Source organism: Rhinopithecus roxellana, chromosome 3, assembly GCF_007565055.1.
Source record: "Rhinopithecus roxellana isolate Shanxi Qingling chromosome 3, ASM756505v1, whole genome shotgun sequence".
NCBI classification, from domain to species: Eukaryota; Metazoa; Chordata; class Mammalia; order Primates; family Cercopithecidae; genus Rhinopithecus; species Rhinopithecus roxellana.
This window is the reverse complement of record NC_044551.1, coordinates 145,630,602-145,648,650: the sequence shown is the minus strand read 5'-3', so window position 1 is coordinate 145,648,650 and position 18,049 is coordinate 145,630,602. Positions and strand designations below refer to the sequence as shown.

At 40.6% G+C, this 18,049-nt stretch overlaps 1 protein-coding gene and 1 pseudogene across 3 annotated transcripts in view; both read left to right on the top strand.

Moving 5' to 3' along the window:
• Positions 1–18,049, top strand: part of FAM151B (family with sequence similarity 151 member B) — a 52,418-nt gene that overhangs the window by 11,198 nt on the left and 23,171 nt on the right. The window contains exons 2-3 of one of the 3 annotated variants that reach the window (XM_010386016.2): positions 2,431–2,556; positions 14,314–14,479. In XM_010386016.2, coding sequence (XP_010384318.1) covers positions 2,431–2,556; positions 14,314–14,479 — 292 coding nt within the window. Of the gene's footprint in view, positions 1–2,430; positions 2,557–11,599; positions 11,682–13,809; positions 13,886–14,313; positions 14,480–18,049 lie in introns of those variants that run through there. The other 2 variants (XM_030926775.1, XM_030926777.1) reach the window with 2 other exon arrangements.
• LOC104680200 lies at positions 739–1,735 on the top strand (annotated as a pseudogene).

Here is an 18,049-nt window from a genome sequence, read left to right as displayed (position 1 = left end):
CTTCTGATGTTCAGACTATCCTATGTCTACTAATTATAATATATAACATGTTTATATTATATACTTGCCACATCATAATACTTGTTCTCTATTTTTAAAATCTTATATTTTTCCCAGTCTAACTACTTTTTATTATCCCTCAATATCTTGTCTGTGCTTTGTTAATTTTTTTTTTCACCCCATAACTCAGCAATCCCTTTCCCGGTCATATACCCAAAGGAAATGAAATCACCACTTTGTAAAGATATCTGCACTCCCATGTCCATTGCAGCATTATTTATAGTAGCCAGGATATGGAAACAACAAGTGTTTGTTGATAGATGAATGAATAAATAAACTGTGGTACCCAGATAAAATGGAATATTATTCAGTCCTAAAGAAGAATGAGAATTTGCCATTTTCCACAACATGGATGACACCGGAGGACATTATGCTAAGTAAAATAAGCCAGACACGGAAAGAAAAATAGTGCATGATCTCACTTATATGTGGAATTAAAAAAAATCAAATATAACAGAAATAGATGACAAAACAATGGCTACAGGGAGGGGAGATGCAGAGGAAATGGGGAGATGTAGGTTAGAGGATACAGAACAGATATATAAGATGAGCAAGTTGCCTCTTTTTCCGGCTGGAACCGTGGAAGGTGTAGAAGACAAGAAGGTTCCTGCTGTACCAGAAACCCTTAAGAAAAAGCAAAGGAATTTCGCAGAGCTGAAGATCAAGTGCCTGAGAAAGACGTTTGACCAAAAGATGCTTCAAAAGGCAAGGAGGAAGCTTATCTATGAAAAAGCAAAGCACTGTCACAAGGAATATAGGCAGATACACAGAACTGAAATTCAAATGGCAAGGATGGCAAGAAAAGCTGGCAACTTCTATATACCTGCAGAACCCAAATTGGCGTTTGTCTTCAGGATCAGAGGTGTCAATGGTGTGAGCCCAAAGGTCCAAAAGGTGTTGCAGCTTCTTCGCCTTCGTGAAATCTTCATCGGAACCTTTGTGACGCTCAACAGGCTTCAGTTAACATGCTGAGGATTGTAGAACCATATATTGCTTGGGGGTACCCAAATCTGAAGTCAGTAATCTACAAGCATGGTTATGGCAAAATCAATAAGAAGTGAATTGCTTTAACAGATAACACTTTGGTTGCTCGATCTATTGGTAAATACGGCATCATCTACATGGAGGATCTGATTCATGAGATCTATACTGTTGGAAAATACTTCAGAGAAGCAAATAACTTCCTGTGGCCCTTCAAATTATCTTATCCATGAGGTGGGATGGAGAAAAAGACCATCCATTTTTAAATTTAATTTAATTTAATTTTATTTAATTTTATTTTATTTTAGTTTAGTTTTGAGACAGAGTCTCGCCCTGTCATCTAGGCTGGAGTGCAGTGGCGTGATCTCAGCTCACTGCAACCTCCGCATCCCATGTTCAAGTGATTCTCATGCCTCAGCCTGTGGAGTAACTGGGATTACAGGCGTGTGCCACCACACCTGGCTAATTCTTTTTTGTATTTTTGTTAGAGATGGGGTTTCACTATGTTGGCCATGCTGGTCTCGAACTCCTGACCTCAAGTAATCTGCCTGCCTCCGCCTCCCAAAATTCTGGGATTACAGGTGTGAGCCACTGCGCCTAGCTGAGAGACCACCCATTTTGTAGAAGGGAGAGATGCTGGCAGCAGGGAGGACCAGATCAACAGGCTTATTAGAAGAATGGACTAAGATGTCTGCCATGATTATTTTTCTAAGTTGGTTGGTTAATAAACAGTACCTGGCCGGGCGCGGTGGCTCAAGCCTGTAATCCCAGCACTTTGGGAGGCCGAGACGGGCGGATCACGAGGTCAGGAGATCGAGACCATCCTGGCTAACACGGTGAAACCCCGTCTCTACTAAAAACTACAAAAAAAAACTAGCCGGGCGAGGTGGCGGGCGCCTGTAGTCCCAGCTTACTCGGGAGGCTGAGGCAGGAGAATGGCGTGAACCCGGGAGGCGGAGCTTGCAGTGAGCTGAGATCCGGCCACAGCACTCCAGCCTGGGTGACAGAGCGAGACTCCGTCTCAAAAAAATAAATAAATAAATAAATAAACAACAAACAAACAGTACCTGCTCTCAAATTCAAAAAAAAAAAAAAAAAAAGATGAACAAGTCAAGATCTAATGTGTAACATGAGGAGTCCAGGTAATAAAATTGTACTGTATATAAGGGATTCATGTTAAATGAGATTTTAGCTGTTCTTGCCACACACAGAAAATAGATATGTGAGATGATGGATATGTTAACTTGCTTCATTATAGTAACCTTTTTACTATCTATCTATATCACATAACAGCATATGTGTGTCTTAAATATATACAACAAAATTAATTTAAAATTTTTTGTCCTATAAAAAACAATATTAATTTACATGTAAATACTGTTATTTTAGGATCTTGGAGTGAAAATATACTGGAGTATTTTCTGAGAAATAGCCAGATTACAGCAGAAGATGGCGCTGAGATCACCTGGTATCATGCAGCTAACCACAAGGCACAAATGAATGAGGCACTGAAAAGTAAGTTAGTACAGTTACTTGTAATTTACTTTGGATAATAGATTAATTCAACTCTTTTTTTGATATCTAGGTATATTTTCAGATACTAGAGACAGGTGATCCAAGTGTAAGTTCCAGGCTGACATGAGTATTTTATTTATTTTTATTATTTAATTATTATGTATTCATTTCTAGAGATATAGTCTCACTCTGTTGCCCAGGCTGGAACAAAGGTGTAATCACAGCTCATTGCAGGCTCAAACTCCTGGGCTCGGGCAATCTGTGAGCCACCACACCAGGCTGAACATTTTTATAAAGTGTTTCATTTTGTTTACAAAATGGACAAATTACATAATGGAAGAATTTTCTTATTTTCCAGAAGCAATTTGCCTGTTATGTGTGATTCGAAACTCTCATATATTATTATATTTTCTTATATATCTAGTGATTTGAGTAAAACTTTTAAGATCAGGACCATGTATCTTACATATTTTTATGTCTTTCATCATGTATTAATGAGAAACCCACTCAATATTTGTTCAGTGGATGGATGAAGCCATTGTATACCAATTTATAATAAATAAATAATTGGGTAATATTGATGCCTAAGCTAGAAATCAAGCCTTTAGTTTACTGATTCAACCTGTAATCATTGTATGTATATCCCTTCATTATACAGATGAACATTATAGCAGTGTTTCTCGGCCTTTTCCTATAAAGTGCTCATGTTGGCTGCAGCCACAAAGGAGAATGAAAGCGTATCACCACAGGGCTGGGGCAGAGCTTGCAGTACCTGGTCCAACAGGAAATTACCTTGAAGTTCCATATTTTATTGTAAAAATGTATGCATTTTTGCATCCTAATCCATTATATATCTGAGCTTCTTTTATTGTCAAAACACTGTTTTAAGTTGTATTTTTCTCCTCAAAAGGAAGAACTTTGTCTTGTTTCATATTGAATCCCTAATGCCTAAAACAGTGCATAGCATATAATAACTACACAATGATTATTTAGTAAATGAATTTTGGCAAAATTGATGCCTCAGGAAATGGTTGATTAATGATTGCCAGGAACTGTAAGGAGTCAATGCTAATGAGTACAGGGTTTCTTTTTTGGATGATGAAATTTTTCTAGAATTAGAGAGTGGTAATAGTTGCATAACCTTCTGAATACACTAAATAAAAACCACTAAAGGGTTCACTTTAAAAGGGTGAATTTTATAGTATGTAAATTATGTCTCAGTTTTTAAAAATGAAAAAATGATAGGAAGAAATAAAACCATTATTCACAGACAATATGATTGTATATATAGAAAACAAAAAAGATTCTATAGATAAATGATCATAATAAATAGGTGAACTTAGAAAATCTCAGGATGTGATCAGGGGCTGCTGGCTCATGCCTGTAATCCCAGCACTTTGAGAAGCCAAGGTGGATGGATCATTTGACCCCAGGAGTTCAAGATCAACCTAGGCAACATAGTGAGACCCTGTCTTTACAAAAAATAGAAAAATTAGCCAGGCTTGGTGGCATGTACCTGTAGTCACAGCTACTCAAGAAGCTGAGGCAGGAGGGTCGATTGAGCCCATGAGGTAGGGCGGCAGTGAGCTGTGATCGCGCCATTGCACTCCGGCCTAGGTGACAGAGTGAGACCTTGTCTCAAAAAAAAAAAAAAATCTCAGGATTCAAGGTCAAAATAGAAAATAAATTCTGTTTAACAACTGAAAATCCAGAAATACAACTTTTAAAAAAGTATACAATTTGTATAATAATAGTGTATACAATTTATATAATAATAGTATATACAAAGCCCTTTTGCCGTCATAGCCTGGGAATGGTGAAAAGTTACTTTGGTCTGCTGAACAGGAGTTGATGAAGCAAGGCAAAGTCTGGCCATGGTCACAAGCTGGAGCTCCTGTGGGTAAGGCAACATATGCCTTGATATATATACTTCCTCCTCTGGCTGTCCCTGTTATATGAGACTATTAGAACCATGCAGTCTCCCAAGCAGAAGTGTGCCCTCACTTTTAAAAGTGAGCTGTGGATGGGAGAGTAGGGAGAGGGGCTGGGCAGCTTCTATATCTTCTGTGTCTCCATGCCAGGTCTTCCTCTCTTGTTAGGACTGTTAATATTAGTCTATCCAACTGCTTATTGATGTTTCCACTTAGAGATCTCTCATGCGTCTCAAATTTATGTTATATGAATTGAGATTCTTGACTATATTTACTAACCTGCACTTCCTATGATCTTTCCTGTCTCAGGAAATGGCACCACAATCTACTTAAATGTTTCAACCAGAAATCTAGGGGTCATTTATTCGCTCCTTTCTTTTTCTTTCTTTTTTTTTTTTTTTCGAGACGGAGTCTCCCTCTGTCGCCCAGGCTGGAGTGCAGTGGTGCGATCTCGGCTCACTGCAAGCTCTTCCTCCCGGGTTCACACCATTCTCCTGCCTCAGCCTCCCGAGTAGCTGGGACTACAGGAGCCCGCCACCTCGCCCGGCTAATTTTTTTTTTTTTTTTTTTTGGTATTTTTTAGTAGAGACGGGGTTTCACCGTGTTAGCCAGGATGGTCTCGATCTCCTGACCTCGTGATCCACCCATCTCGGCCTCCCAAAGTGCTGGGATTACAGGTGTGAGCCACCGCGCCCGGCCTTCGCTCCTTTCTTTATTGTAGTATCTAATATATCATCCAGTCATTATGATTCTATTCCAAAATACATTTTGAATTAGTCCACATCTCTCCATCTTTCTTATCATTATCCTAGAAGCCACCAGGATTTCTTGCTCGTACTGCTGTAGTTTCCCATCTTTCATGTAGGAGACCTTAGGAATATACTTTACATGGGCCCAGAGACTCCTCAATTTGCCCATTTACCGATTTTTTTTCTATCTGTTGGAAATAATGGAATTAGCAAACTATTACTTTTTTTTTTTTTTTTTTTGAGTCTCAATCTGTCGCCAGGCTGGAGTGCAGTGGCGCTCTCTAGGCTCACTGCAACCTCCGCCTCCCGGGTTCCAGCCATCGTCCTGCCTCAGCCTCTGAGTAGCTGGGACTACAGGCGTGTGCCACCACGCCCAGCTAATTTTTGTATTTTTAGTAGAGATGGGGTTTCACCATGTTGGCCAGGATGGTCTCCATCTCCGGATCTCGTGATCTGCCCGCCTTGGCCTCCCAAAGTGCTGGGATTAGACTATTACTCTTAAATGAAAGATTCCAAGCTTTCGTGCGCCTTCATAACCACATTGCTAAAGGAAACCTACAACCCCCTTCCCCAACTTCATCCTGGGAAAATAATAAAAGACTAGATCATCTACCTTTCTGCAAATTCACTTGCCCTATTGTCCTTGCAGAGGTTTGGCCATAGGATAAAAGAACAACTTCTCTGTATCTGCCCTGCCCCTGGCGAGATAAGCCACACAAACATCAGGACTCAGTACTATTCACGTGATTGAAGAATTCCACCTTTGGCAGAGGGCTGGAAGCTGTTTGGATAGTAGCTGGACATTGCTTAGAATTGCATTTGATAGAGAATAAAAGGAGTATAAAACTCTTTGATTGGTCTTGGTGTTTTGGTGTTTATTTTGTTTTTTTTGTTGTTGTTGTTTAATTTTTGTAGAGTCTGGTCTCAAACTCCTGGCTTCAAGCAATCCTCCTGCCTCAGCCTCCCAAAGTGCTGGGATTACAGATGTGAGCACCACACCCAGCCATTTTGTTATTTTATGCTTTGCCTCACTGTAATTAAAGGAGCCTAAATATGGTGTAGCTTAGAGAAGAGAGACACAGCAAACATCTGTTGAGTTCTTACTGCATCACCAGTCACCTTTTCTTTCTTCCTATAAGAACTTTTTTTTTTTTTTTTGAGACATCTCGCACTGTCGCCTGGGCTGGAGGGCAATGGCGCGATCTCAGTTTACTGCAGCCTCTGCCTCACAGATTCACACAATTCTTCTGCTTCAGCCTCCCAAGTAACTGGGATTACAGGGTCACACCACTATACCCAGCTAATTTTTTGTATTTTTAGTAGAGACGAGGGTTCACTGTGTTGGCCAGGCTGGTCTCGAACTCCTGACCTCGTGATCCTCCCGCCTCAGCCTCCCAAGGTGCTGGGATTACAGGCGTGAGCCACCACACCCAGGCAAGAACTTTGCTTTTATTAAGGTATCCATTTCTGCTCCATACAAGCGTATGGAAACTGATTTTATTTGTAGCTCCAGGGGTGGATTACCATAAGTTAATCAGCACTTCAGGTTTTTCTGATGATTCATATTGTCCCCATGGTGGGCAAGTGATCAAACTGGGCTCAGTTAGACTCAAGTAAAGTAATTATATCTATAATTACCAAAGAAGTTTTATATCTTAAAATTGAAATATGTGAACATGAAAATATGTAGCCCCAGTGGTTATTGGTAGCTGTCTTAAAATCATGAGATGAAATTGCCTTACGATGAAGACACCACCAATGACAGTGAAGAAAAGAGACATGAAGATCATGATAACGTCACTGAGCTGCTGATTGTACCACACTTAAAGCTCACCTGACCCCTGGACTTTTAGTTATTTGAGATGATAAATCTGCTAGCTTGAATCCGAATTTCTCTTTATTTGCAGCCAGAAGCATCCAATAGATTTATGAGTCCATCCTAATTGGATAGATTATGTTCCCTGCTTCCACACTTGTCCCTGTCCAGTTTATTTTCCACCCAGCATCCGAAGTGGTATATTTAGACATAAATCAAGCCTCTTTATTGGTCCAAATGTTGTTCTGTTTAAAATCTTTAATATAATTGCTAGATGGAAACATGTTTGGTTCTATTGCTCCGGTTTCCAAGAGGAGAGATTTTTTTCCCTAAAGGCTTTGACCTCTTGCCTCACTGTTTATTTCTGTCACAGAGGTGGAGAGACTGTTTTGGTTTGTAGTTCTTGGCGGGGTGGAGCTAATCTATCAAATGCCCTAGGCCAAGCGAGGTGGCTCATGCCTGTAATCCCAGCACTTTGGGAGGCCCAGACCAACCTGGCCAACATGGTGAAACCCCATCTCTACTAAAAATACAAAAATTAGCTGGGCATGGTGGTGCACACCTATAGTCCCAGCTACTTAGGAGGCTGAGGCGGGAGAATCACTTGAACCCAGGAAGCGGAGGTTGCAGTGAGCCAAGATCACACCACTGCACTCCAGCCTGGGTGACAGAGCGAGACTCCGTCTCAAAAAAAAAAAAAAAGTGCTGGACAAGGGAGTGAGCTCTTCTCTTCCACAGGGAAATAGCCATCTGGATATTTGTATTTGTTACAACTTTGCTTCGAAGGGACTATTCCAAGATTTGGACTAGAGGGTGACTGTGGCAGTTAGCAGGTAGCAGGTGCAGGCTCATTTAGCTCTCAACTAAGCTGTGTCCTCTGACCTAGCTTTAGAGGTAATACAAGTATACTTTGATCCCCGTCTACTTGACTTGGCTATTTTATTTCTCAAGATCCATTTGGAGACCAGGTGTTGTGGCTCATGCCTGTAATCCCAGCACTTTGGCAGGCCGAGGCAGGCCTCAAACCAGGAGTTTGAGACCAGCCTGGGCAACATGGAGAAACCCTGTCTCTACTAAAAATACAAAAATTAGCTGGACATGGTGGTGCATGCCTGTAATCCCAGCTACTCGGGAGGCTGAGGCAGGAGAATCGTTTGAACCCGGGAGACAGAGGCTGCAGTGAGCTGAGACTGTGCCACTGCACTCCAGCCTGGCGACAGAGCGAGACTCTGTCTGGAAAAAAATAAAAAAATTAAAAAATCCATTTGGAGAAAGGGGTGCTATTTATTGGCACCTTCAAACCACCTCAATAACCTGAAGGCCCTGCATAGACTGGCCTGTGTCTCCAAGTCCACCTTCACGGTGTTTTCACATTCCTAGAAATTCCCACACTGGCCTCACAGCAGTGCCTCACGTGGCTACGCTCCCTCCTTCTTGGGCTGTCATACACATTCTTTCCTGGAAAGCGCTTTTCCCCACACTCTGCCTTGCTAACTCCTTAAGCTGATCCTTTGGTATCGGCTGAATTGTCACTTCCTCAGAAAGACTTCCTGACTCCAGAATCAAAATTCAGGAAGCACCTTCCTATGTGGCCTTTTGTGACTGGCTTCTTTCAATTAATATGCTTTCAAAGTTCAGCTATTTTCTAGTGTGTATCAGTTCTTTATTCATTTTTATGGCTGAATCATTTTTTTGTGTGTGGATATACCACATTTTGTTTATCCACTCATCAATTGACAGACATTGGTTGTTTCCCTTTTTTGCTACTATGATTACTGCTGCTGTAAACATTTCACATACAGGTGTTTTTGTGGACATGTGTTTTCAGTTCTCTTGCTTATATGTCTAGGAGTAGAATTGCTGGATCATATGGTAACTATATGTTTAACTTTTTAAAGAACTGTCAAACTCTTCCAAAGTGCCTGCTTGCTCCTTTTTACATTCCTCCCAGCAGTGTGGATAAGGGTTCTAGTTTCTCCACGTCTTTGCCAACACTTGTTATTGTACATTTTTAAAAAAATTATAGCCAGCTCTGTGTATGTGAGTTGGTGTCCCATTGTGGTGTAGATTTACATCCCCTAAAGACTAATGCTGGTGAGCATCTCTTTGTGTGCTTTTTGGAAATTGGCTCGTATTTGCAGCTGAGTAGCTTTCTTAGCCTGTTCCCTGCCTGTAGAAATTTGGGAGCCCACAGACCTCTTTTCGTTTTGAACTGTCTCTGTCCTTTTGTGTCCAAGTAGATATATCTTCCTTAAAAATATAGTGGGCGTTTAATATATTAAATTTAATCAGAAGCCACACCCCCAAGTCTCTTTGAGGTAGACCTCTCTCTACTTTGGTATGCAAGTTAAGGTACTGTGGGCAACACCCTTAAGATTCCAGAAGATTCCATATCTAGCTATGTGGCTACATGAGGCACCTTCTTTCTGAGGGCTTAATAAAGGGTCGTATGGTTGTACCCTTGGCTTGATATTGACACTGAGGCCATGTTTTAATGGTGGTGCTATGGTTTGAATGTTTGTTCCATCCAAAACTCATGTTGAAATTTTTTGTTTTTTTTAGAGATAACGTCTCACTCTGTCACCCAGGCTGTAGTGCAGTGACGCAATCACAGCTCACTACAGCCTTGACCTCTTAGGCTCAAGCAATTCTCCCTCCTCAGCCTTCCACGTAGCTGGGACTACAGGCCTGTGCCACCAGCATGCCTGGCTAATTTCTTTTTTTTTTTAGTAGAGATGAGGTCTCACTATGTTGCCTAGGCTGGTCTTGAACTGGCTATTTTTTTTTTTTTTTTCAGTAGAGATGAGGTCTCACTACGTTGCCCAGGCTGATCTTGAACTCCTATGCTCAAGTGATCCTCCCGCCTCTGCCTCCCAAAGTGCTGGGATTACAGGAGTGAGCCACCACTCTGGCTTCATGTTGAAATTTAATTGGCAGTGTAACACTACTGGGAGGTGATTAGGCCATGAGGGGTTCACCTTCATGGTTGGGTTTAATGCCATAATAAAAGGACTTTGGAAAGTGGGTCTTCTCTGCCTCTGCTTTCCACCAGGTGAAAATGCAGTGAGAAGGCCCTCTTTAAGTATCAGCACTTTGATATTGGATTTCCCAGTCTCCAGAATGGTGAGCCAATAAATGTCTGTTTATTATAAATTACCCAGTCTGTTATTCTGTCATCACAGTGTAACACAGACTAAGACAGGCAACACCCTAGATTTAACTTTTGGCCCAAGACTTGTCTCTTACTTTGAGAATCTCTTGCCAGCTGGAGAGGACAGGAATAAGAAACAGTTTTATTTTTGAATTCAGGAAGTCCTGAGTTGGAAATATTTTCTCTATATGCTGCTGAAAATCTGAAACGTTAATTATGTAGCTTAGCTCTTTCTTCTCATTGTTTATCATGAGTGATTAAAAGAAGCCAGTTGCCACTTTTCACCATTTCCCCTGGAAACCTCGTCAGCCAAATACACAGATTTATTGGGTATCCTCTCCATCTTCCACCAGTTGCTGCAGTGACAGTGTTGCCAGAAGTTTTACCACTATGGAAAACAATAAAATGAGCTTATTATTCTCAAGCTTCCAATAAGAATTTCTGCACTGCTCTTCCAACTTCCATGAACAGTTCCCTCCTTGCCTTTCTTAGCCTCCACCAGGTCACAAAGCCAGTGCCACATGTTTCAGGTTTTTGATATGGCAACACTCCACTTCCAGGTACCTGTTGCTTTTTATCTATTGCTGTATAATAGAATACCGAAAAATGAGTGACTTAAAATAGCAGTAGTATATTTTTTCCTCATGATTTTGTGGGTCAGCTGTGTGGTTCTTCTGTTGCATATAGTATGGGCTGAGGACGTTCATATAGCTGCATTCATCTGGGAGCTCAGCTGGGCCTGGAAATTCTAAAATGACCTCTCTCATATGTCAGTGGCCTTAATGCTCTGTCAGATAGGAAGTCTTAGTTCTCCATGTGGCTTCTCTCTCTCTACGTGGTCTATCAGTCTTCAGTAATCTTGCCTAAATGTCTTCACATGGTGGCTGGATTTTAAGAGTAAGAAGGCTGAAGGTGCCAGCTGTTTTAAAGGCTAGGCCTAGAACTGACAGTTTTATTTCCACTACCTTCTGTTGATCAAAGCAGGTCACAAGTGGTGCGGATCACAATCCCAAAAGACACAATCCCAAATGCCATATCCCAAGTGTTGAAATACTGAAAGATCAAAATCCATAGTCTAAAATCCCTAATGTCTAATTGAGTGCCCAAACTATAATGACATATTTAAAATTAGGTGCAATCAAGGCTTCTAAGAGTGAATTTCAAGTTGTTACCAGTAAAGTTTGTCTTTTTCATTCAGCCTGATGCCTTTGACAGAGAACTCAGATGAGTGGATTGGCCATGTGAGATGGCAGTGACAAAAACTTCAGTTTAAAATGCCTTATGGATCTGCATTGGCATTCATTCCAGCTGATGAAATTCCAGGAGTTTTTAGTAAATTAAAGCTGCATTTGCATGAAGAAGCCAGAGAAATTACTGACTGGTTTGAAGATAATGACATGCATGGTCGGATAAGAAGACACACCATGAGGTTGCTGTTTGACCATCAGTATTGTTTCCACCAAATTTGTGTTATGCATGTAAGTGCATGTGAAATGGATTTCCACATACCCAAAACAGCATAGAAACATGGCACAGAAGATGGGAAATTTTAATAGGGAATACTCATGCAGGTGCATATCAAATCATAGAAGAAGTTCAGAAAAAACCGTGCCACATAGAAAATAAATCTGAATGTATTCTCCAAGGAGACTCATGCCCTAGAAGAAAAAATGTGGCTGGTTGTGGTGGCTCTCACCTGTAATCCTAGCACTTTGAGAGGCCGAGGTGAGAGAATCATTTGAGTCCAGGAGTTTTTTGAGACCAGCCTGGGCAACACAGTGAGACCTCATCTCTACTAAAAATTTAAAAAAATTAGTAGGGTGTGGTGGTGCATGCCTGTAGTCCTGGCTACTCAGGTGGCTGAGGCAGGAGGATCCCTGGAGTCCAGGAGTTTGAGGTTGCAACAGAGCGAGACTGTGTCTCAAAAAAAAAAAAAAAAAAAAAAGAAGAAGAAGAAGAAGAAAGAAAAGAAAGAAGAAAGCAACTATTCATTGCAGTGCAAGTTGGCCACCTCTTATGGAGTACACTTGTGCGATTACCTATCATCTATCCCACTTTTTTCATGTGTCGAAGTTTCTTTTTCATTTTTGTCCACTAGTATTTATCTTTTTAAAAAAATTTTTTTTGAGATGGGAGTCTTGCTCTGTTGGCCAGGCTGGAGTACAGTGGCGTGATCTCAGCTCACTGCAACCTCCACCTCCTGGGTTCAAGTGATTCTCCTGCCTCAGCCTCCCGAGTAGCTGGGATTACAGGTGCACACCATCACGCCTGGCTAAATTTTGAGTTTTTAGTAGATACGGGGTTTCTCCATGTTGGCCAGGCTGGTCTTGAACTCTTGACCTCAGGTGATCTGCCTTCCTTGGCCTCCCAAAGTGCTAGGATTATAGGCGTGAGCCACCATGCTTGGCTATTTCCACTATTTTAAATTGTCAACATTATTTTTTATAATTCACTATGCTACATATTTCATCTTTGTGTTGTTTTCAGTATTGGAGGTATAAATTGTATAAAGACTTTTAGAGTGTTCTCATTTGTTTTATGCATTTTTTTTTCAAATTTGACTCCACAGAGATGTGTTTTCACAACATTGACTTTGTGTGTAACCATTGTGCTTATTGATAAAAATGTTGAAGCTTTCACAATAAATGAAGAGATACCCATTTGTACATCTGCATTTGTGGAAGATAAAATTTCTCAAGATCACAGTTCTTTGGGTGACTACATGTGTGATGGCAACCCATCACAGTTTTTGACTGATGTTGTCAAGAGACTTAGGTTATTCATCAAGTTATTTCAGATGACTGCAGTTATTTAAGCTATTTCTTTATGACTGTAGTTCATTTGCTCATAACTGTCATATCTCTGCAACTGATTAATATACCTGGATGTTTATGCTTGCAAAAATGTGTGTTATTTTTGCCTATTTTATTGTGTAAAGTGACCTCTGAAGTGTTCTGCCATGTTTTCATGGGTTTCTCAAATAAATGCCCTTTTAAAAATGAACAGAATGGGCACAGTGGCTCATGCCTGTCATCCCAGCACTTGAGGAGGCCAAAGCAAGATTACTTGAGCCCAGGAGTTCAAGACCAGCTTGGGCAACATAGTGAGATCCTGTCTCTACAACAGATATTTTTTTAAAAAATCAGCTGGGCATAGTGGCACATATCTGTAGTCCTAGCTACTCAGGAGGCTGAGGCAGGAGGATTGCCTGAACTCAGGAGGTCAAAGCTTCGGTGAAGTACGATGCTGCTACTGGATCAGCCTGGATGACAGGGTAAGACCCTGTCTTTAAAAAAAAAAAAAGAAAAGGAAACTTAAAAAAATGTAAGTAAACGTATTTTAAAGAGTTTTTTAAATTATTTTTTCCAATATTTTCAGGATTTTGATCTTTCGGGATTGTGATTTTGGGGATTTTAGACTTTAGGGATTTTGATCTTCTGGGATTTCAAAATTCAAGATTATGTTATTTTGGGAATTATGGCCCCAACCCACCACGACACCAGCCCAGCTGAAGAGGCAGGGAAGAGGAAGTTGATGGGGAGAGCGGTATGCATGTACTAGAGGAGTTGTTGGCAGCCATCTTGGAGGCAGTCTGTCACAGCCGGCTGAACATACTTATACCGTGTCTGCTGAAGCTCATTACCTGCTCAAAGGATGTCTGCCTTTAAGCAGTAACTAAACTGTAAGTCAAAGAAGTGAATTTTTAATGTGGACTTTCAAACATGAGCAATGAATATCCATAATTTCTAATTTGAGTACTGAGGAGATAAAAGTACAATTTTTATTCCCAGAAAACTTCAGCACTTATTAAGCCTTCCATTATGTATGCACTTCGCTAGGTATTAGAAAGAAATTCAAAAGTATGTCAACAGCTTAAGATCTGTGTGACTTAGGGAAAGTCATTTAACTTCTTGGCATCTGTTTGCTAATCTAAAAAATAAGGACCACGGGTTCGGGCCTTGTATACTGCCTGGCATGGGATCATTGCTCACTGAGTGTTACTTTTCTTTCCTTTTTTTTATCTTCCTCAAAAGGATACTGAACATGGCGGCTCCTGTAGTTCTGTGCCCTGTTTTCTTAGCATTAACTGAAGTTCTTTTATTTGGACAGGTACTGCTCACATGATAGAGGCTGATGTCCTTCTTCCAAGTGATGGATCAGAACACAGCCAGCCAATTATGGCCCATCCCCCTGAAACAAACAGTGATAATACTCTACAGGAGTGGCTGACTGAAGTTACAAAAAGCAATAAAGGCATCAAGCTGGATTTCAAAAGGTATTTGTATAAACATGTTCAATTTTCTGGGAAAAAATGAATAGCTGTACCTGATTACCTATGTTTTTTTTTATGTTATCCAAACTGAAAATGGGATTGTAGACTCTATTTCAGGACTGAACCTAAATGAACCTAAGACCCACTGAGTTATTTACTAAAATTGCTTTTTGGAGACCCTTAAAGGCTAAAGTTAGATTAATTTTTATAAAGGAATTTATCATAAGTGACCATTGTGACAATAGAAAGGTAAGTTAAAAATGTTATGTTTGTGGCCGGGCACGGTGGGTCAAGCCTGTAATCCCAGCACTTTGGGAGGCCGAGATGGGCGGATCACAAGGTCAGGAGATCGAGACCATCCTGGCTAACACAGTGAAACCTCATCTTTACTAAAAACACAAAAAATTAGCTGGGTGTGGTGGCGGGCGCCTGTAGTCCCAGCTACTTGGGAGGCTGAGGCAGGAGAATGGCCTAAACCCAGGAGGCGGAGCTTGCAGTGAGCTGAGATCCGGCCACTGCACTCCAGCCTGGGCGACAGAGCGAGACTCTGTCTCAAAAAAAAACAAAAAAACAAACAAACAAAAAAAAAAATGTTACGTTTGTTAGAAAGTAATCCAGGAGAAAGAGAGCTGGGAGAAATTCATTGAGCTAGTTAATGCATACCCTATTTGATTTATATTATTATATTTGTAAAGGGAATTATTTAGAATTCTCCAATAACCAAAGTGTTCCTTAAAAATAATACTTGGAGGCAGCCGGGCGCAGTAGCCTAAGCCTGTAATTCCAGCACTTTGGGAGACTGAGGTGGGCGGATAACCTGAGGTCAGGAGTTCGAGACCAGCCTGACCAAAATGGCGAAACCCCACCTCTACTAAAAATACAAATATTAGCCAGGCATGGTGGTGGGCGCCTGTAATCACAGCTACTGGGGAGACTGAGGCAGGAGAATTGCTTGAACCTGGGAGGCGGAGATTGCAGTGAGCCGAGATTGCGCCATTGAATTCCAGCCTGGGCGACAAGAGCAAAACTCCCTCTCAAATGATAATAATAGTAGCGATAATAATAATAATATTTGGAGGCATTAATACTGAAGAGCAAGAGTAAGTTGTCATTTTCTTCACTGTGGCCATCACAGGAAATTTTGCTTTTGTAGTATTTTGGCAGTGTAAAAATGATAAAGAAAGCCAGAAATATACAGCAACACTTCAGAGGCACACTGTAAAGCTTATGAAGGCAGCTGCTATTGAAATCTAGGATTGGCAGTAAGCCTACTTCATCTCTGAGTAATATTTTTAAATAGAATTATCTCAAGAAATTAATAAGGACTTGGAATCTTGTAGGGTTCTTAAGATGACTCTAACCATTTGTTATGGGGCAAAATATACCAATAAACCTTATTATACTGTTGGTGAATGAATAGATATATAAAATCTTGATATACAGGAATTTGGATTGACAAGGTCTTGTGAATTAAAGAACTATCTTAAGGTCATAAACTTTTTTTTCGGCTGGGTGCGGTGACTCATGCCTGTAATCCCAGCACTTTGGGAGGCCAAGGCGGGTGGATCCCCTGAGGTTAGGAGTTTGAGACCAGCCTGGTCAACATGGTGAAGCTCCATCTCTACTAAAAATACAGAAAATTAGCCAGGCATAGTGGCGTGCACCTGTAATTCTGCTACTCAGGAGGCTGAGGCAGGAGAGCCTCTTGAACCCGGGAGGTGGAGGTTGCAGTGAGTTGAGATCATGCCATGGCACTCCAGCCTGGGCAACAAGAGTGAAACTCTGTCTCAAAAAGAATAAAAAAAAAATTAAAAATTAAAAATCATAAGCCTTTTGAGTTATGAATGGTTCAATTTCATTTTATTGACAAAGAAACTTAGTTCCAGAAAGGTTAAGTGATGTACCTAAGGGCAACAGGTAAGCTTTGACAGGTAAGCTACAACCAGATCCTAGGTCTCCTGAAACCAGTCCAGTGTTCTCTATACCATGAAATACAGCATTTGATCTTTAGTGCTTGATGGCTTAAACTTTTAGATCTCCTTGACTTGTCGTGTGCTCAGTTTTTCATGTTTACTGTTGCCCCTTGAATTGTTTCCTGTGACATATTCTTTGGCTTCTCACCAGTCAGATCAGCTCATTCATTCTTAAATGCTACCAGCTACCACAAAAGGGCTGAGCCGCTGAAACAAAGATTTTGCAAGTTTTCTTTTTTTTCAATCATAACATATTTGAAGGAGATTCAATATAAACTAATAGGTATATGAACACCTATTACATGTCAGACACTGTTCTAAAAGCATTGCATGTATTTTTCATTAAATTCTCCTAACAGTCCTAAGAGGTAGGTTATTGCTGTTATGCTCATTTTCCAGATGAGGCAATGGAGGTGGAGGGGGCTAAGGAGCCCACTTGTCACAGAGTTGTTAATGGAACTAGAGAGCTATCAGCCTGGCTGGAGAGTTCACGCTTTTAACCAGTATGCTACACTCACTCCCTTTGTAAGAGCAGCTGAATGACCTGTTAGTTAAATTTTAGTAGTTCTTGTTTTGTGCTTCTAAGTTACTTTATTTGGTAACACAAATAAAAATTATTATATTTTGGCTGGGTGCAGTGGCTCATGCCTGTAATCCCAGCACTTTGGGAGGCCAAGGTGGGCGAATCACCTGAGGTTGGGAGTTCTAGACCAGCCTGACCAACATGGAGAAACCCCGTCTCTACTAAAAATACAAAATTAACCGGGCATGATGGCACATTCCTGTAATCCCAGCTACTCGGGAGGCTGAGGCAGAAGAATCGCTTGAACCCGGGAGGGGGAGGTTGCAGTGAGCCGAGATCGCGCCATTGCACTCCAACCTGGGCAACAAGAGTGAAACGCCGTCTTAAAGTTAAAAACAAGTATTATATTTTTAAATTGTATCTGGAGTCTTAGCCAACTCTTCAGTGTTTTAGCCAAGAATTACTTTCCCTTAAACAATGCAATTTTATATAGTTTGTTATAATTGTAAGTATGATATTTATTTTATCATTCCCAATTTTTAAATGAAATTAATAGGAAAGCAGGGTATGATATTTAGAAGTCCGATTTACAAATAACTTTTTAGGAAAAAATATATTCTATAATAACTACGTTTATATTCTTTTCAGGAGACTTAAATAAATCCCACCAAAGAGCAATTTTCGGTAGTATTCCGACCAGGACTTCCTCTTCGATGAGCATCTTAGTGAAGCTTTGGCCCCCTCCTTATGGGAAACTTAATACTAATATATGTAAGAATTGAGAATGTTGGCCACTGTATTTTAAATTAGAATTACATGGAATTTATAGATTTAGAAGGATGTGTCTATTTTCTAATACATGCAATATTGAGCCTTCCAGGCTGGGTGTGTTATTTCTTGTAGTATACAGCAGTCCTCTGTTATCTGCAGATTCAGTAACCTGCAGTACACCATGGTCTAAAAGTGTTAAATGAAAAATTCCAGAAATAAACAATTAATAAGTTTTAAATTGCACACCATTCTGAGCAGTGTGATGAAATCTTGTACTTTCCCATTCCATCCCACCTGGGATGTGAC